The sequence below is a fragment of the Lampetra planeri genome, chromosome 1 (assembly GCF_965212315.1).
Source record: "Lampetra planeri chromosome 1, kcLamPlan1.2.h2, whole genome shotgun sequence".
NCBI lineage: Eukaryota > Metazoa > Chordata > Hyperoartia > Petromyzontiformes > Petromyzontidae > Lampetra > Lampetra planeri.
In genome coordinates, this window is record NC_136107.1 from 10185927 (window position 1) to 10207736 (window position 21810).

The following is a 21810-nucleotide window of genomic DNA, read 5'->3' on the forward strand; positions in this document are numbered from 1 at the left end:
TGCACAAGAGGAAGAAATAAACATGTTTTTTTTTGTAAGACAGCATGAGTAACATGGTTTATCAACCACATCAAAGCATACAGCAGGATACCACATTGCCTATATACAGTTGATATACATGTAAATATGCATTACAAATAACCACTACAAGCACCACATTGCATTAACCAACTGTACAGGATATACCGGACCATTATCAAGAGCGTAATCACACCTACAGGAACAAACTATTAACCCAATTTTCTGAACTCCTCAGTTCCCCTGGAAGCTGTACTACTGGGGGTAGTCAGTCCTCCACCTTAACCCTTCACATGCCCAACTCCCCCAATAAGCCGTGCATGCAAAAAGCAGGAGCAGCCAACAGCATTTAACTACACACCCTACTTTAATTACAAACAAGATGCACAAATCACATGGGAATCAACAAAGCAAAGCAACTTGTACAACAAAGAATGTTGGAATATACATTCAGATTTCCACCTGTAAACCCCTTATCCGTGCCTACCTTATTAAAGACCTTACTGGTCACCTCGTGCCCTTATAAATCTCATCGTTCATCCTACAAAGTCCCATCAAAAGGGAGAAACACAAACAAATAGACAAAAAAAATGTACCCGTATTGAAACGGCTGTCCGCTGTATAGACCTGAAAACTCAATTTCCCTGTACAAGAAAATGGGTAAAACCTTATGGGTTGACAGGTATGTTACTGATCTCGAGGAAACAGAGTCTATTACAAAATGTATTAAACCATGCGGTATAAAGTTGTGAAAAAATGAAGCATTCAAGTTATTTCATTTTTTAAATGCATGCTGTATGGTTTTACAACAAATATCACACGGTGAGGAAACCGTTTCCAGAGCTGCCACAAAATGTGTATCAGACAGCACTGCTGCTCACAGCCAACGCAGTTCCTATGGAAAAAACATATCTATTTAACACATTTAGCACACTGAAATGTTAACAAATTAAATTGTTATTATATGTAACCATCTTCCCAGTTTAATAGAGTTTAAAGAATTACTTATATATCTTCTCAGTTTGGTATACCTCAGCAATTTATATTAGATGCTTTTTAGCCAAGTCAGTAGAAAACGTAAGTATAACTATACATTTGTGAACGTGCACTATTAAACTGTTAACACTTTTTAGGCATGTTATCGTGACAAGATCTTTCTGATAATCTAACATGATGTCTTCTGCATCTACATATTTAAAGATTCGTTGTATAATATTGATATCACAATCCACTCAAATATTAAACAATTCTAAGTGTAAAATGCTTTACATTTGTGGATTACATACATTACATACAGTGCCTACAAAAGTTAAAACACGACGTGTGCCTAACAGCTTGAAGCAGCTGGCACTCAGTGTGAATGTTAAACCCAGCCTCACACATCGCTGATGAAATGCCAGCATGTCACACCAAAAGCACGATAAGAAAAGGAATACCTGTTTACCAGCTCTATAAATTAAAAATAAAAGTAAAGGATATTTTATGCAATAGTATCACAATGGCTCAACACACTATTAAGAGAAAAACTAAAAATGTCTAGTACTGAACATGACATGAACTACCTTAAATCGCTATTAAGGGTCGAGCGAAAAAAATCACTTACGCTGGAGAGGAGTAATAAAAGGTTAAATGCATTTCATCCCCAGGGGATTGTGGGAGCCATTCCTAGGAAGATTCATAAACCCAGTCATGTCGTCCTTAATTCCATCTCGACAGGGAAAAAAATATATCTTATGTTACTGATGACGACAAGACATGTACCCCCAAAGTCTGTAACTGTGAAAATCACTGCGTTTCAGGTAATGAGTACACCTGTCATTCCCATCACAGAACTCCTATATTTAGATGTTATTAAACAAGCATTAATTATAAGCGTCTATAAACCACTCCAGAAGAGGATCCTATAGCTTATATTAAAACTGCTACTGGATTAGGAACTCGCAGGAAGTAACCGGCGTTGCTCGGAGGAAAAAGATATTTCAAAACTTCTCTTAAAAACATAACATAAATAAATACACAAGTACTAAGCTATTGTGAAAGGCTGGCATTCCGTTTGTCTGTCCATTTGTCCATAAAAAAACATTTTTAGAGGCTTGAAGAAGTCCTGAATGAAAAAGTAATAGAAAGTGTTCGGTAAATAGTTGATCAAAAAGGTGTCGGAAAATTGTCGACCTGTGCCCCCTACAAAAATATTTTTACCCCCCCCAGGCATATATACCTACACACCCTACATGCAACAGAGTGAGTAGTGTCTAGTGACTGTATTGTAGTATCTGGCTCTACAGTAGTATCTATTGACTGTATAGTAGTATCTGTTGACCCAACAGTAGTTTTTTTTGCATTACGACTGCAGGTATTGTGGCCTATGCAAACATGACTCCTTGTAAAAAAGGTGCCAGTTTTGTTGCCAGATAAAAGGGTAAAAAACCAATTATCATATTTTTCTACTGGCAAATGAGGTTCCAATGGTGTAAATGCTTACCCCGAGCTCTCATACTCTGATGGTGCATTGTCTTTCAGTTGTGCGCCTTTTATCAGTTATTTTTTTTGCATTACGACTGCAGGTATTGTGGTCTATGCAAACATGACTCCTTGTAAAAAAGGTGTCAGTTTTGTTGCCAGATAAAAGGGTAAAAAAACAATTATCAGTGTCTACTGACTCTATATAGTCGTATCTACCGACTCTGCAGCAGTATATACTGACTATAGCGGTATCTACTGACTGTACTATTATATACTGACTCTATAGTAGTATCGACCGACTCTACGGTACTATCTACCGACTCTATATTAGTATCTACTGACTCTATAGTAATATCTACTGGCTGTAGTAGTATTTACTGACTGTATAGGAGTGTGAACTGGCTGTAGTAGTAGCTATACTAACTCTATAGCAGTGTAGTGGCGGTAGTAGTAGCTATACTAACTGTATAATAGTATCATGAGCGACTTCCGCGATATGTCGTGTAGAGGGTACTTCTTTATTACATACACTGGGCACAACACAGGCCAATACTTGTTCATTCTCACACCGAGTACAACACTAGGTATTAACGTCTCTACTGGCTACACACAGCCCATCACTCGGCGTGGTCCCATCGCCCTCATTCGGCTATGCCGCTGGCTGGCCGGCGTGACGATGACGGCGATGGAAACCCCGCAGGAGATCTTCCACGTGGCCGGACGACGGAGAGAGATATCGGCGAGCAGCGACACAGCCAGGACCCAAGACCCCACACGAACCCAGAGCCCCGCGTCCACTCCCCCTTATATCCCCCCAGGCGTGGCTAGGCCCCGCCTCCGGCCACGTCCTCTCGTGGAACCTTCAAGCAGGTTCCCGGAGTTTCTCGGCTAACCCCACCTTTTACCTTAGCCGCAGATACACCTCCTACTCTGATTGGTTGTTACTTAACCGTGCCCGTACCCATGATTCCACTTCCATGCCAGCAGGTATCAAACTGTAATTACCAGAGGTGTGGACTCGAGTCATGTGACTTGGACTCGAGTCAGACTCGAGTCATGAATTTGATGACTTGCGACTCGACTTGGACTTGCATAACAATGACTTTGTCCCACCTATGAGATGTGGACTCGAGTCATGTGACTTGGACTCGAGTCAGACTCGAGTCATGAATTTGATGACTTGCGACTCGACTTGGACTTGCATAACAATGACTTTGTCCCACCTCTGGTAATTACATCAGTACTAAATTCTTGAATAAAAATTTGCGTGACTGCAAGAAATCATATTATTTGTTTTTTTCGGTAAAGTCACGTAGATAGAAAAATAATAGGAATAAAGTGAATAAATAAAAATAAAATAAAATTAATAAAAAACACTGTGGACTGTAGGCTGGTTATTAAGTTTGGTGAGTGTACTGGCAGTCTATAATGTAGACTGTAGCAACGGTTATTAAGCTGGATGAGTATACTGGCAGTCTATAATGTAGACTGTAGCCTGGTTCTTAACCTCGGTGAGTGTACTGACAGTCTATAATGGTTATTAAACGCTCACTCAGTTTAATAACCATTGGTACAGTCTACAATCATAAACTGCGAATACGCTCACCAGCTGAAAAACCAGGCTAGTCTACATGATAGACTGGCAGTACACTCACGCAGCTAAATAAGCATTGCCGCAGTCTACACTATAGACTGCCAGTACACTCACCAAACGTAATAAGCAGGCTACAGTCTACATTATAGACAGTCAGTACGCTCATTCAGGTTAAGTACGGGGCGACAGTATACATTATAGACTGCCAGTATGCTCACTCAGTTTAATAACCATTGCTACAATCCACATTACAGACTGTCAATATGCTTAAAGAGCTTAAAAACCAGGCTAGTGTACATTATAGACTGGCAGTATGCGCACCGAGGTTAAGAACCAGGCTACAGGCTATATTATAGACTGCCAGTACACTCGAGGTTAAGAAGCAGGCCACAGTGTACATTATAGACTGCCAGTACACTCACCCAGCTTAATAACCAGGCTGCAGTCTACATTATAGACTGGCAGTACACTCGCTCCGATAAAAAAGCAGGCAACAGTCTGCATTCGTGGTTTATTTGTGTTTTATTATTCTTATGTTATTTTACTATTTTTATATTGCTTAACTGCAAGTATTACTATTATTTTTATATCTACGTGACTTTAGCGAAAGAACCAACAATATAGTACTTAACAGTAACGTGGTGAGGCTTAGTCCCATGCAGAGGCCGTGGCCTCGCCGAGATTGCCCAGCCAGCCGAGGTGGCACCTTGGCAGGCTGGGGCTGGGCCGCTACCCCCCCCACCATCCCACCGCCTGCTCTACAATAACAGTATCTAAGCGCTATATAAGTATCTCCCGACCCTATAGTAGTAAGTGCACACATTGGGGTGGGCGGGGGGGTAGAAGAGGACATAACACTTTTGAATAATAAACCTGTGCTTTGTGTGTATTTTTTTCACATTTTTAACGCAAATGAGAATTCCCCCCTCCCCCCACCGAACGCGTGTGCATGGCTGGGGACAAGCACGGCTTTGTCGCGCATGCGCAGATGCATACTTTGGCGCGCGCTCAGCGGCGTAAGGAAATAAATAAATGTACTAAATTGGCCATTCAAGTACTTTCAAGTTGACGGATGCGAAATCGGAATAGCGTTGGCTCACCACGGGGATTATCACGTGGTACCTGGCAACTTTTTTGTTATCGTAAACCCCACGGTTTGCAAGCCAAATCCTTTGCAAGTTGTGGCCACACACAGACAGACAAAAAAAATGCAAATGCCTTTTACAGGTTAGATCAAACAGAATGCACACCTAAGATTATTTTGTTTTGATCTGGCTAGGCGGCTCAATAGTAAGAGCGGCTTGCAATCAGAGGTTGCGTATAAAATCCTGGTTGGGAGTTCATCATCCCTCTGAGGTTAATCAAATGTGTAAGACTTTGTGGGGAATTAAACAGTGGTTGTCCTATGGATAGAATTGTCCCCGCCATACGAATGTGGAAGTTTCACCATTGGCTGAGGGGTATACACAGGAAACGCGGACCACTTCAATGCTCAAGAGGAGAATATTACTTTGACTTTTAATTTCTTTTTAGCTTACTTCTGCCAAAGATCTACTCAGCCAGTGAAGGGAAACATGACTTAATTAACTGTGCATACAAAGAGCATAAAAGTTTAACTAATTTTATAATTAACAGTAGAAGACAGTAAGACGATGTGCCCTAATGTTATAGGATTACTGTTACAACTATAACGATCGCCGACAATGATGAAATTACTTGTAATGTTAAGTTTGATAACTCTTACCTCAATGTCCCTTTGGAAGTTGAAGAGATCGATCTTCTGCCAGTTGCTTCCATCAAGGGCCAGCACATTCCATGCCTATAGGGTTCAGTGCAGAGATGTGGTCACATTAATTGACAATGAGCAAAACAAATACAGCCATAACTGGCACTGTACATGAGTATGGTACTATTCTACTCAAGTCAAAACTCAACAGGGAGCTTCAAATTACATTTTATTGTGACTTGGCGATCACAGCATGTACATTTTAAGTGCCAAGGCAAATACATCCGTATTCAGTGACAAAACACACTAACAGAGAAGAAATGACAGCAAAAAAAAAAATCACGTGGATTTTTAGAAAATGTTTCTTTGTTAAATCGTGCTAAAATGGCAAATTAGGAGTCATATTCTGGGTTCTTTCGGTAAAGTCATGTCGAAGGGAGCAATCATCATCAGGTGTGAAATCCACAGAAAGACAATTTTCTTTCTGTGGATTTCACACCTGATGATGATTGCTTGCGTTGCAGTCGAAACGTTGTGAGAATTTTTATTGTTTTATATTAATATTATTTTATTATTTCCCTTCTACGTGACTTTACCGAAAGAACCAAGAATATGAATCCCTGCAATCACGAAAGCTTTAAATAAAAATTTAAATTAGGAGTCAGTTAAGTATTTATACCGACCGAAATGAAACAACATGACAACTCAATAAGGGCTTAAAAGAAATGCAATAATTCTTTGGTTCTTTTCGGTTAAGTCACGTCTAAAAATAAAATAATAAATAAAAATAAAACAACACATTACGACGTTTCGATTGCAACACAAGCAATCATCATCAGGCATAAAAGAAATAGCAACAGAAATCTAACTAGAAAACTATAGACCGACATACAAGCAGACAGACATCACAACGGCACACATAGAGAGGAGTATACAGGCACACGAAAATTAAATAACCTAGTAAAATATTGAAATGTGATGTAATACAACACAGAGAGTCGGTTAACACACAATTAACGCATGGCCTGGTTGACTACGTGTTTCAAAATTTGCTAAGTTAGAATTTTAAGTGTGAGCAACAAATATCTAACTAGAAAACTATATACAGACATACAAGCAGACAGACATCACAACGGCACACAGAGAGAGGACACAAATCGGCACAAAGAGATGGTCGTTTCTGTGACGGTCCCTTAAATATAGAGAGGAGGGGGAGGGGACGGGGGGAGGGAGAGGGCGGGGAGATCAATGGGTGCACGCCAACGTACTCCTATTGTAAGTGAGATGATAGACGCGGCACGGGAGGCAAACCTGAAAATTAGGACAAACGCGGCACGGGAGGCAAGCCTGAAAATTAGGAGACAAGCACACGAAAATTAAATAACCTAGTAAATTATCGAAATGTGATGTAATACAACACAGAAAGTCGGTATTACATCACATTTCGATAATTTACTAGGTTATTTAATTTTCGTGTGCTTGTCTCCTAATTTTCAGGCTTGCCTCCCGTGCCGCGTTTGTCCTAATTTTCAGGTTTGCCTCCCGTGCCGCGTCTATCATCTCACTTACAATAGGAGTACGTTGGCGTGCACCCATTGATCTCCCCGCCCTCTCCCTCCCCCCGTCCCCTCCCCCTCCTCTCTATATTTAAGGGACCGTCACAGAAACGACCATCTCTTTGTGCCGATTTGTGTCCTCTCTCTGTGTGCCGTTGTGATGTCTGTCTGCTTGTATGTCTGTATATAGTTTTCTAGTTAGATATTTGTTGCTCACACTTAAAATTCTAACTTAGCAAATTTTGAAACACGTAGTCAACCAGGCCATGCGTTAATTGTGTGTTAACCGACTCTCTGTGTTGTATTACATCACATTTCAATATTTTACTAGGTTATTTAATTTTCGTGTGCCTGTATACTCCTCTCTATGTGTGCCGTTGTGATGTCTGTCTGCTTGTATGTCGGTCTATAGTTTTCTAGTTAAGATTTTTGTTGCTATTTCTTTTATGCCTGATGATTGCTTGTGTTGCAATCGAAACGTCGTAATGTGTTGTTTTATTTTGATTTATTATTTTATTTTTAGACGTGACTTAACCGAAAAGAACCAAAGAATAATTCCTGCAGTCACGAAAGCTCCCAAATTAAAAATGCAATAATGTTTAAGATAAATTCTCCCTTGAAGTTCACTGTTCGACAGTTCAGCTTTATTCACATCGCGTGCACAAACAAAAAAACGATGCCTTGGCTCCTAACGATCTGCCCTCGGCCATTCCTCACATGGCATGTGAGCAGAACAAGTCACACTTTGATATTCCAGTATCAGGTAATGGCTAATAAAGTACACTGTATGAATTAAATCATTATTATGCAGCAATTAATGCTAGGATGTGATCAATTACAGCCATCATTTTGACAAATGATGAATATGTGAGAGTGTTAAAGTTGAAGACTGGGAACTTACTCTGGACACCTGCGCACAGCGGCACAAGGTAACAACATCCAGGAAGGAGAATATCCTTGGGAAATAAAAACAGATGCATGCGAGAGGTTAGGGAACATTCTGCACAAAGCAACAGCACAGTAAAGTTACACTCTAGTTTGTAGTCCGGAGGCTCCCACGTGGCTCATTTACTCATTTAGGACACACGGATAACATAGGGAATCTGTTATTTATAACATACAACCACCAGGTAGGAAATATTTTCCTGTGCTTTTTTTCATTACTTTTCTAAAACTTAAATATCTCAATTAAAATCACCAATAAGCCCAATGTTCAAGGTGATGCCTATCAGAGTGCACAACTCTATAGTGGGAATTTAAGTCCTCTCACTTACCAGAACAATTTAAGTGCTAAAAATGTAAGAAAGAAGGTGGGAGTTACCAGAACCACAAATAAACTTGCATTAAGTGTTCATCTCAGTACACTTGACTGGTTATCAAATCGTTAATTCTGTCAAGATTGAGCTATTGTTCTAGTCGAATATTCTGCTCAGAGCACACATTTATTAATTTCGAAATATATTACAACAGAGGCATCTAGCTGTGACAATATTTGCAAGAATCCGACAACTAAAATCCTGCTACTATCCGGTTATATTAAAACACAACAAAATATGGTGCCATGGTCTAAATGTGCAAGTTAAATGATACATGTATAAACAACAGCTTCCTCTGAAGGTGCTGCATATCTCTTTAAGGAAGTTGTACCATACCAGTGGCTCAATCCATCATAAATAGAAATATTACAAAGGGACATTGTTCTGGGCTAAATACTCTTATATAAGCGCACAACTTTAATTGTGATGAACGCTGCACTTTCCGTCGTTTTCATGCAGGGAGCGCTGCAAACCTACGCGTTCCCTGCATGAACGACGGAGGCGCAGGGACAGACGTTCGATTACGTTGAAATAGATCTGCAGATGGCGGTTTTCTCGCACGGCCAGCTCTATGTCGCCTTATCTCGATCCCGCAATCCCAAACAGGTGAAAGTCCGCATCGAACCGAACCCCCAGCAAGGCCATCTACTTAACGACGAGAGAAAATTCACACGAAATGTCGTTTTCAATGAAGTCTTCCAGATATAAAATTATATAAGCTTTTAATGAAGAAATAAAAGTATCTAATTCAAAACATAATACAATTCAAAGATGTTTCATTTTTTTACTTCAAAACGGAGCATCGGGTGCTTGCGTAAATACGTCGTTCGCGTGCAAATGTTTTTGTTACTTTCCTGGCCGAAGGTCGTAAATGGTTGTGAGGGGGCGCCGCAGGCACCCCCGAACAACCCATAGTTATGTATATGGACATGCATAGCAGAATAGCATCATGAAGCAGCCAACAAAATTACCTCAATTAAAGAGTACAAATTAAGATTCTGTGAGTGATGATTGCAGTGAAAATGACGATACTACCACAGTTATCCTAATAATGTGTAAATTAGTGATAAATATTGATTGCCATAAAAATAGCATCATCACACAATCACAATGAACATTTTCAAAACTCCTTTGGTAAATATATTACAGTCTTTCCAAATTACATTTTTTTCTTGGAAAGTGAATCTTCATTCAGTGGACTACAATCAGATGCTATTCATCTAAACTATGACTGACTGGAATTATGCTATTACACAGCAGGACCCCAATGATTTTGAATGACCCCTTCTCAACAGTCGATTATTATTTTACTTAGTAGGCTTGTTAACTCAGGAAAGCCTCACTGAATCCCATTACTATTTTTAGGAGGCTCCCGCCAAGTTTTTCAAATAGCAGACGATGATTGATATGCTTTTTAATTCAGTAATTGGCAAAATTTGGACCATGACACAGCACGCAATGGCCAACTCTTCTGAATGACATCGTCAGGTCCACTATGAAGCAGATGGTGCGTATTTTTATGATTCACGTTTAATACACCCGCAGTATTAACCAGGCGAATTGTGAACCTCTGCAACAAGCAGAAAACATACTATCGCTATGCATAGGCATCGAAATATAACATTTGCTTTATAATTTCTCCCTAATACCTACTATAATCACCCAGGAATGTATGTACTTAACGCTCGTGACGTCACTCCACATTGACCAGCCCCCCTAATATTCATGAGCAAGTGACGTCCTCCAAATGGACACACCCCTCCCCCCATTCAAAATAATTAGCGGCTGACGTCACTCGACATGGGGGGCCGAGGCGCCTCATCCCCCCTCCTCAGCGTGAACTCACAACCCTCACTACAAAGGCTCACGTCACCTCACGTCACGCGATCTCCGTAACGCTACTGAGACATCAAAGTAAAAAGGACGTCATGATGAACAAGGGATTTATAACCTTAAAATAAAATAGGTCTGTGTCACCGCGCCCTTACAAATTGCACACGCATTCATGCAACGAATTTTACGTCGCGGTCTGCTTTTCGCTTGCAAGTTTCAGATTTACTGCAATACACCCGTCCTTGGACGGGCAAAAGGCTAGTCATTTATAAATAAATAGATAACCCTGTATACTCATTACAGTTTTCGTTAATAGTTTGCAACGTGTGTGGAGAAGCACAGCTGATCACCTGCACACTCCTGCAGTCACACGTAAGCCTTAGTATGCTAGCAAATTGATTTAGGTATAGTATAAAGAAGCACCTTGGACAAGACATGCACACTCGTGCAAAAAGTGATACATTGTAAGTGGGATGTTTGGTTAAGAGAGAGAAAAAATGCTCAGCTCTCAGCGATCTATTTAATAATATTTCGGAAACACGATGGTTAATTGTATTAATAGTTGCTGTATAAGTATACCTTAACAGTGGCCAAAAAGAGACAAGTTAATTTAATGCAGAGTACTGTAGAGAAAAGTGTCACGGTCTTAACTAATGAGTTTTTACAGCAGTAAATAACATTTTTAGCTTAATATGATCTTATTAAGCAATAGGATGATTATACACTTGAAGCAGTAAATATGTCAATGAAAATAGAATGCAACACACTCACAAAAAGTGCGAATAGGATTGTAGTGACATCAGGGATGTCACTGCATGGTGCCGGCGTGAGAGGGCCAGGGCACGCGATGCACTGTCATCGCATACACCCTGTGGGCGGGTGTAGTACCATCCCTAGCGGGGCTTGGTGAGCGCTGGATAGCGCGGGCACCACGCATAGCGTGTGGTGGGAGTGTGAGAATATCAACCCAAGGGCAGGATTGCCCCGGGCCACGGCACTCTGGTTGACCCTGCAGACACGTGATCTTGAGTGTCCATAGAGAGCCCCCCAGGTGGGGGGACTAGGAGGTGATTATCCAGGGAGAGCTCTCGAGAGGGAGCTAGAAGGTTCCAGAAGGCAGGCGGGGCCAAGGGCGGAGGGGGATATAAGGTGGGTCCCTGAGGGGGACTGGGGTTGCTGCATTCTACAAGCTGAAGCTCTACGTCCACCAGCTGAAGCCTACATCGCAAGCTGGAAGCTCTACGTCTTCGAGGCAAACACGTGGTCGCGGACCCGACCCTTCGTAGCAGTAACTCCCCTGTATAGAGTAGTTAGCTGGGTGGTCACCACGCTAGGCTGTATCTGGTGAAGGGGCAGTTACCCCTTCGTGTTACGGTGTTACAAATAAATGTGTTGCCTCTAAAGGTACAACGTCTGCGACTCAGTTGGACTCACTACAGGATAAATGAACAGCTTCAGCAATCCTTTTTAATAAAGTTCACACACCCACTATCCTAAATGATTTAGGTTAACATGACTTACTACCACATTTTCAGGACAAAAAATATTAGTGCACACACAGCTGACTACAAGACTGGGCCCTCTTAAGCCGACAGTTACTAACAAATCCCTATTCCCACGCATGTCCTGAGAAGGTTGATAGATGCAGAACACGTTATCCAGGGACCTTCCCTGGATAACGTGTTCGTGGTGACGTCACCGCCACTTAGTGGCGAATGGCGGTTGTTGTTGTTGTATGTGCTTTATTGACCTGCTCAAGGCCTATGATACTATCAGTAGGCCTGGCCTCTGGCTTGTTCTTCATGCTTTCGGAGTCCCTCAAACTTTGCTCACGATCCTTAAGGACCTTCATGATGGTGAGCGGCCCCGCTTCAAACTACATGGCCGTCAGTCAGAGCCATTCCCTCTACACCTTAGGACGTGACAGGGATGTCCTCTGGCTCCACATTATTTAACATATATTTTGACTACGTAGTTCGTGAAGCCTTCAATGGCTGTTCCCGAGGAATTACCATATGGTACAGATACAATGGGAGACTGATCGATGCCTGGGTGCGGTCAAGGGATGCCTCCCTATTGCTCAACCATGTTATGTATGCCGATGCTCTGGTGATTGCTGCTCACTGCGGCTGAACCTGGAGCTTGCCACTAAGAGGTGGGGCCTTACCATCAGCCCCACCAAAACTAAGCACCTGCCTGGGTATTTTGTATCATCGAACAATCCACCCTCACAACTCACAATTGGTGATGCGGTAGTTGTGGAGAGATTGCCGAGATTCCCATACCTGGCCAGTATGCTCATGACCGGCTCCAGTTTAACAGCAGAGGCCTCACTCCAAATCAATCGAGCGCCATTATCTTTTCATCGGCTGCGTTACGCTGTGTGGAAGCTACCTGGTCTTTCGCTCCGCATGAAGCTCCAGGTCTTCTCGGCCACGGTAATTCCCTCCCTTCTCTACGCTTGCGAAACGTGCACCCCCCTAATGGAACATCTTCGCCAGTTAGAAACATTTAGGCTGGCCTGCTAACGATCCTTTCCTGGATTTAACCATATATGTGTGTGTGCGTCTAGGTTGATGTGTGTCTATGTGTCTGGACCAATGTCTGTGTGTAAGTCCATGTGTGTATCTTCCTTTTTTGCCCGAGCAACGGCGGGTACTTACCGCTAGTCAAACTATAAAGGCTGCCTTCCAGAACTTACTGACATAATCCACAAGCTTGAGCCAACCCACCTGCTGGGCTCGATAAAGGCCCATCACATGAAATGCCGGTTAAAATTACTTCTGGACAGAAGCAGCAGCTAATATGCATGTATTGCTCTATTGCAATAATTAAGACATTCGTTAATTGGTAACGAGCCAAGCATTAATGACTGAAGTGAAAATTAAATTCAATAGAAGCCTCTTCCGGCTGACAAAATGGGATATATATCCTATATAGGTCAATGTTTATGAGAAACATGAGTGCTAATTTAGCTTGAGAATAACATTTAAAATAATACACTTTTCCAAGAGAAATCCATTTTATGTTGCGTGTTATGTCAATGGCAAGACAATTTCAAATCCATAAAAACCAGATGTACTAGAAGTTGAGGATGTAACAGCATTTGTATTTCAGGTTAGACCAGTTTCGTCACATTTTAGCTGATGGGAGAGCTCCAAAGCGAGTGTGACTGAGGCTGTCCCAATAGACTATGGTCTGAACCTTAATCTTGTTTGACTGTAAAACCAGTTCAGATAATTGCCTTGAAATATGCAACAGGTATATTCCAGTTCACAAGCCACTCGCATCCTCTACAAGCAGAAATAATTTTAAACATCACAAAGTACAAGTACCCCCCTTCTGACTACAAGCTAACATCAGGACTCAAGATAAGTGAAAATACAACTTTTCATTTTCTATTTGTTACTTTATTTCATGTTGCATTTACTATGCAGTATTTTTTAGTGTTACATGCAAATCTACAATATTTATTCTTAATTATGAATTTAACAATGCTTCCCTTTTTGTTGAACCGTAATACATTTCATAGCACCGACCATATGGGCATTTAAATAAGTACATTATTGTTCCAACTTATTAACCTTTGACTTTTGAACAGGTCTCAGGAACAAATTAGGTTCCTAACCCGAGGACTGCCCATATAGTAAAAGGCCACTTATGACTTCCAAAGTGGAACAAGTTTCAAGCACAAATTATGGCTAAGCAGTAAACAGTATCAAATACCTCATAAAGGATTACACATTTAAACATAAACTTCTCATACTGCATAGAGTTTAGTTTACGGCACAAAGTTAACTTTTGAATCAAAACACCATCAGTGAAAAAGTCTACTTTAAAATGTCTATTTATGGAGATTAAACACGGATTTTTTAAGCCAGTGGAACACATGCAATAAAACATGTTTTTAACACGGGTACTGAGCCTTCTTGGGAAATCAAAAGTCTCAGCTATGTCCATATATACTCGATATTTTATATAATTCACTGCTTTCATCTTTTCCCTTTACTTGTATGCTACATAGTAATCTTCTGATGCCACGATCTTTTCAGGAGAGAATACCTTATGGACTAAGAGGATAATGTATGGCATCAAACTAATGAACAGTAAACCATTTAACATCAAAACCATATGGTCTAGTACTGTCAGGAAAGCACTCATGTTTTAAACAGCAGGCCTAATATATAACAAATTTAGCATATTTATATATTTTCACTAGCATATGTACCCGGCGTTGCCCGGGTGAAAAATATATTTCTTAATAACCTTACATGTATACACACCCTCACCACTCACCACTCACCCTCACCACTCTCCCTCACCACTCTCCCTCACCACTCTCCCTCACCACTCTCCCTCACCACTCTCCCTCACCACTCATCCTCACCAATCACACCCTCACCAATCACCACTCACCCTCAACACTCACCCTCACCACTCACCCTCACCATTCACCCTCACCACTCATCCTCACCAATCACACCCTCACCACTCTCCCTCACCACTCATCCTCACCAATCACCACTCACCACTCACCCTCAACACTCACCCTCACCACTCACCCTCACCATTCACCCTCACCACTCTCCCTCACCACTCTCCCTCACCACTCTCCCTCACCACTCTCCCTCACCACTCATCCTCACCAATCACACCCTCACCAATCACCACTCACCCTCAACACTCACCCTCACCACTCACCCTCACCATTCACCCTCACCACTCATCCTCACCAATCACACCCTCACCACTCTCCCTCACCACTCATCCTCACCAATCACACCCTCACCACTCACCACTCACCCTCAACACTCACCACTCACCCTCACCACTCTCCCTCACCACTCATCCTCACCAATGACACGCTCACCAATCACCACTCACCCTCAACACTCACCCTCACCACTCACCCTCACCATTCACCCTCACCACTCTCCCTCACCACTCTCCCTCACGACTCATCCTCACCAATCACACCCTCACCACTCACCCTCAACACTCACCACTCACCACTCACCCTCACCACTCAACCTCCCCTCACCACTCACTAATCACCACTCACAATCGCCACTCACAACCGCCCTCACCATTATATTTTTGCCCCAGTCAACGCCGGATATTTCCCATTCGTAGCAGTTTATATCAACTCTATAAGCAACTTATATTAAACAGGAAGCGCGATCCTGAAGTAATTTACAACCTTCGATTAGTCCTTTGTGCGATTCAAAGAATCGATTCCTGGCATGTTGGGGGTTTACATTTTGAATGATAGAGTTTCATTTTCATTGTTATTTTATTTTTTTATTTTTTCATGAGTTTTTAATTACATTTTTGCCCCGGTCAACGCCGGATATTTACCGTTCGTAGCAGTTTACATCGACTTTAAGCAACTTATAGTAAACGGGAATCGTCCGAATCTAAAGGAATCTACAACCTTCGATTCCTTTGCGCGATTCAGAGAATCGATTCTTGGCGCGTCGGCTTTAAAAGTAATTACACAGTTGTTTTTTCATTGGTATGTAATGTTTGAAAGTTTTCATAAGATTTTAAATGTATTTTCCCCCCGGGCAACGCTGGGTATATCGAGTTTATACCACAAATGCGTGCGCATATTTTTAACGGGAATTAAAAATGGCGTCCACCCGGCAGCGAATGCGTCGCTACCCGTTGCCAGGGGCAACCGCCGTCCAATGAAACTGCGTATGGTCCGGCGACACACAGACACACACACAGACAGACAGACAGATTTGCGATTTTATATATATAGATGATAGATGACATGGTCTTACAGCAACTCTTCTAAGAGCACCCAGCAATATGAGATTAACTAAAGGCAACACCAGAACTGCATTTCAATCTCACTTGCCGATAACCATGAGGACACAGTGCACATATTAGTCAAACTGCTGACCCTGTGTGTACACCCCAGGTCTTCATATTTGCCACGCAAAACAGTCCCAACCCCCACTGGGTGTCAATGATAAAAACAGGCACTCAAGGACAAACAGCGAGGGAGGTGGTCTCTGAACATCTGCTCCTGAGGGAGAAAACAGAATTTGCCAGTTCACGCCTCTAAACTTTGGCCAACCCCAGCCATCATCATACCCATGCCATGGTTGACCTGTCTATATGTTACAATTACAGCAATACACCAATACAATTGGACTGCCACACATACAATTAATTATGCTTGCATTTTGTGAATGTTAAATCTATGAGCTTTTATATCCCTGCAAAAACTGGAAATGTGACAACTAGGAGCAGAAACAGGTGCAGTTTTGTAAGGTGGGTGCGTGCAAGTCTTTTTCATCCATAAACTCAGCACAGACTTGATGAGCTGGGCTATACAGCGTTAATTTGCTTTCGTATATTAAAACAAAACCCAAGATGTATTGTTCTTGGTAAAAATACAGGTGTGTTGTAAATTCTACATTACCTTAAGCTAATATATTTCCCTATGATCCACAATTATTTTCCATAGAATATCTAACCACAAAAATATACACTTACCATACTATCATGGATTAATACTTTAATATATTTAGTTGTCTAACAACAAAAAGCTATTTGTAATATTCCAGCAGATAGCAGACAGTGCAAAGCTCAAGAGCGATCAATGTTAAATTTTTTAGAGAACAGAATTATTGGCTACAACACAAACCAGCGCGCTTGCTGTCACAGCATGGGAAAAATTCCATGTTATATTGCTAACGTGGGCTGGACACATCACAGCCCACATCTGAATGAAAGCTCTGCAAGCTTGGCATTAATAACATGCCAATGGGCCAGTCACATGATATGTTTAGCTTCTAATGGATGTGTGTTTCACATGCAAATATCCAAAATGTGCAATGCATTTCACAGATGTGGTGCATTAAGTCCAAACATTAAAACCTCGAAACCATTTTCTACACTTTGTACTGAAGTGTAACGATGCAAAATGGTAGTGTTTCCAATAATTAGCTCGAACATGCATGGTAAGCAGAGAAGCAATTCATGTTTTTTTATATTTGCAATCAAACATTTTAAAGTTAATTTGATACTGAACTGTATATGCGATTTAATTCATTTGTAATGGAGTACTGTATTAAGTCATGTTTCTCATACTACATAATTCATAAAATATATACCTGTTAATTGCATAGGATATAATAGACTGCACTACTGTAGAAGTATATACAGCCTGCCTATTAGACTGAGGTCTTGACCAATTCGAACCCGTTAAATCGAGGGCGGAATCTAATTTTCAGTTCAATATAAATGATTAAAGAGTGCAGTAACAATGTATGAATGTATTATTGATATTGGTACGTGGGTAGACTTGGTTATTTCATGAACAATCAAGTACTGGCACACCGGTTGAATCGGCACAAGTTCACCTTTTTCTTCTTCCTATATTGTTGCAGATTTTTTGGAAATTATGTATTCTAGGATAGAATAACTCCCCATTTGCTCTTTATTGTTCAATACAATACTTTACTACCTGATGCGAAACTGACAGTGCAAATGCGTTTTTATGATTACGAATAACATTTGATTAGCTAGGAAAGCCTCAATGATCTCAAACTCTATTCAGGAGGGTCCGATTATGTTTTTTTTGTAAGAAAAATAAGCTACAGTGCATGTCACCAAGCTTACCTCAGCAGCAGCTCCTTAGGAAGCTTTCTGTTAATAGCGGCTTCATCACCACCATTTGAAAACATCTGCTTACAAACATAAACACAAGTACATACAAATCTCAAGTCTGATTGGTTGAGTCAACAACATGCATGTACAGTATACAAAATATAACCTGTTGCTTAAATCGTTTTGGTAACCCAAAATGCCAAAACACCCAACCAAAATAAACTATTATACAGGATAAAATCTACTTTCGTATGCTCAAAGCTAAAATCTCTACAATTTCCCATAATTGGAGGGGACCCAAAGACTGAGAGGGTGCAACCATGTATACCAGTTAGCGCAAAAACATTTAACCACTACAGAAAAAGATTTGAGCATACGAAAGTAGCCTTGGTCCTTAAGTAACTGTAATTTTGTTGAACTTGAATTTCCATTTAATAACAGAGTATTAACAAAGTATCAACATGGGCGGATGTGCCTAAATAAACACCGTCTAGTGGATATGTATACACATGACAAAATACTTTTAAGGCTTGTGAAAAAAATAACAAACATTACGTTTGGGAAAGTAATCTTACAATAAGGCTTATATCTACTGAGTGCAGCAAAATTCCAGATTTTAAAGCAAAATCAATGCCAGTCAAGTCCATGTTTGTTATACGACAGGATTACATTGTTATTCCACCGAGATGAATACAATGTTTAGAATTGCAAAGTGTTTGTTTCTAGTGGTTATTACTGCAACCAGTGGGATTTTAATTTGGTTACGAAATCTTTGCACTGGCACACAATGTCCCACCCATGCCTGTAATGTTGGGGGGACGATGAAAAAAGTAAAATGGCCGAGGAATGTCGAGTTTGAACCCTACTACACTGATGTAGACCCAAAGAAATAACCAGTTAGAAACTCCAGGCCACACCGACACCTACCCAGCGACACAGCCTGCATGTGAACACCGCCTTGAAATAAAACCAACAAGATACTATTTGCAGCTACTCTAAGATGAAGGAGAAACTCTTTCCCAACAAACGTAGGCACTAGTAACTTATTTACCTCTAAATGCAATGCACACAATAGCTTTTTGTTTATAATTTCAAGACAGACGACTGCCAATGTCACTTCAATGTTCAAATTATGAGGGAGAAAGAGTCAAAAGGGGTCCTACACCATCAGCTGACTGTGCCTCATAGATAAGGATGCATGGAGGCACTGTGATACACCAGTCACAAGAACAAAGACAGGGCAGATGAAATAACTGAAAAGCATCGCGGGCTAAGCAGTGGACAGAAACAGAGTGGAATTGGTGGTGATTGGCTTGGGAAATTAGAACATGTACGTTCGTGAGAAATGTAATGCATGTTTGTGCGGTTGCAGACATGTCTATTTATGGTTGTGCATCTACGTCTGTGCTAGAATGGAGGTGTTTATGATTGTATATTGTGACATTGGTGGTAGTGGCAGTTATATCAACTGCATTAATAACAGTAGTGATTAAAGAGTTGAAGATGGTGTTGGTAGTTTTGATCATAGAGGTAAGAGTCGTGCCAATGCTGCTGATGGTTGTGATGATGATATAAACAGCGGTAATTACGAATGTATGGGGGTGGGGTAACTGTAACAGCAGCAATGTACAAAAAATGTGGTAGTCCAGGTAGTGACAGTAATCGTACTACTTAAAGAATGTGGTAGTTGTGCCGACGGCAACTACAGCCGTGGCAGAAACAAAAACAGCAGCATATACTAAACAGTGATGATTATGCTGACAGGGGCTGTGAAGATGGTGATGGTCTTGCTGGTGGGGGGGGGGGCAGCATGAATAAGTTTCTCTGCGAGATGCGAGTGCGACCCAACCCAACGAAAGTCGCTGTCCCCCACCACCTCCACCGTTTCGACCGACCCCACCAATCCCCTCAACCACCACCAAGTCACACGAGCATCACCAACATCATCCCCAAAAAAACCCTCGCACCAACCACTTTGACAAATCTCACGTAACCCCACGGCGGTCCAATCAACAATTACACAACCGACAGCACAAATCAATACAAATCCCACCGCCTCCCACATCCCCATCCACCACAACTCCGCCTACAAAGTCCACCATCGCACCAAATCCACCCACCCCCTCCCCAACCATTGTCCCCACCAACTCCACCAGTCTCTCCAAAATCCATCCGCTAACACCGACGTCCTCCTCGTATCGGCTCACCTCGAACCTGCTCCGTGCCACGCCGTTGCAGGCCATCCCGCAGGCCGGGCCCTCGTCCCCACCACGGGGCCGAAGCCGCCCGCTCAGCGCGCACAGGACGCTCACGCACATGCGGGCCCGGCAGTCGCCAAACACCGCCTCCTCACGCACAACGCACACAATCGCACACCAACACCACCACCACCAACAACAGTCGGTGTTATTATCATCGTCGTCGTCGTCACCGCTGCTGTTGTTGTGGCTGAATAAGGCGGGGGAGACAGTGAGGGGAGTGGTGGTGGTGGTGGTCGTCTCTCATGACATTCGCTATTACACCTCCTCGTCGTCGTTGTTGTTGTTGTCGTCGTTATCGTGAGGGTAAGCGATGATGATTATCCTCCTCCTCTCGTTATCGTTCTCTCCTCCTCCTCGTAGTCGTCGTTGTTGTTGTTGCCGCCGTCGTCGTCAGCTTCGGCCAAGGCCGACGCGCCCCGCCATTGGAATCCCTAGCGCAGATGCGCTCCTCCCATTGGCCCACGCGAGCGGGCATCCGGCTGGTCCGGTGGGGGGGGTGTTGGTTAGCGCGTGCCAATGCGCGCTACCAAATGTGAAGGCGGGGAGGAGTCGGCGACGGGCGCCCGCACGCGCGCGTTCTGATTGGACGGACGAGGTTCGGAATCGCTCGGCAATATCCGTAACGGAGGGCGGCGGGGGCGGGGCTCTGGGCTATGGATCACCCCCCCCCACTCCTCCCTCCCTCCCCCCACCTTTCGTGAATGGGCATTTAAACTTGAGTCGTGTCACCCGGGCGCGTCGATTCTTACGCTCGCGATCGATAGGCTGGTCGTAGTGTGCTTCTCGAGATCTATTAACGCGTGCGCCGTGTGTGCAGATTGTATTTTAGGAACAATGGGACGACGGAGACGGAACATACCCGGAAAGATTAAACAAAAGCAAAGGGAAAAGTAGTGATTTGAGTCACGCAAAATGAACCGCATCGTTGTGTTCTGCATCGACAGGTGCCTATTTTGAATGTTATAAGTATAACCCGTAAAAACAAAGTTTTTCACTATAAATCCTTTATATGCGTGGCAGCGAACTTAATATAAAGGATTTTAAAATATATTCGCCTGTGGAGGACGCAGGGATCGATCCCGCGACCTTTGGCATGGGAAGCAAGGGCGCTACCAACTGCGCTACTCCACCACGGCCTGTGGAGGGGTTACGCTCTGGGCTCTTACACTGTTCTATTTGAATATATGTAAAATATTTTTTTTTGCCTAAAAAGTGTAAAATTTTGGGAATTTTATTTCAGGAACATTAATTGTCTGGCACAACGAGTCTGTGTGGAAAATGTCAGCTCGATTGGATCACGGGAAGTGGCTTAAAAAACGAGCGAAAGATTTGCACGGTCCTAAGCAAGCAAGCAAGCACGCAAGCAAGCAAGCACGCAAGCGAACTTAATATAAAGGATTTAAAAAATGCACAATGG

General features: G+C 42.3%; 1 protein-coding gene across 4 annotated transcripts in view; it reads right to left on the reverse strand.

Moving 5' to 3' along the window:
- Window positions 1-20792, reverse strand: part of LOC144717502 (F-box/LRR-repeat protein 20-like) — a 35227-nt gene extending 14435 nt beyond the window's left edge. For 2 of the 4 annotated variants that reach the window (XM_078592901.1, XM_078592892.1), the window contains exons 1-4: window positions 20340-20581; window positions 18145-18209; window positions 8259-8313; window positions 5820-5894 (exon numbers count right to left, since the gene is read on the reverse strand). In XM_078592901.1, coding sequence (XP_078449027.1) covers window positions 5820-5894; window positions 8259-8313; window positions 18145-18209; window positions 20340-20450 — 306 coding nt within the window. In that variant the 5' untranslated portion in view covers window positions 20451-20581. Of the gene's footprint in view, window positions 1-5819; window positions 5895-8258; window positions 8314-18144; window positions 18210-20339; window positions 20624-20654 lie in introns of those variants that run through there. The other 2 variants (XM_078592885.1, XM_078592909.1) reach the window with 2 other exon arrangements.
- Between the last annotated feature and the right edge of the window lie 1018 nt (window positions 20793-21810).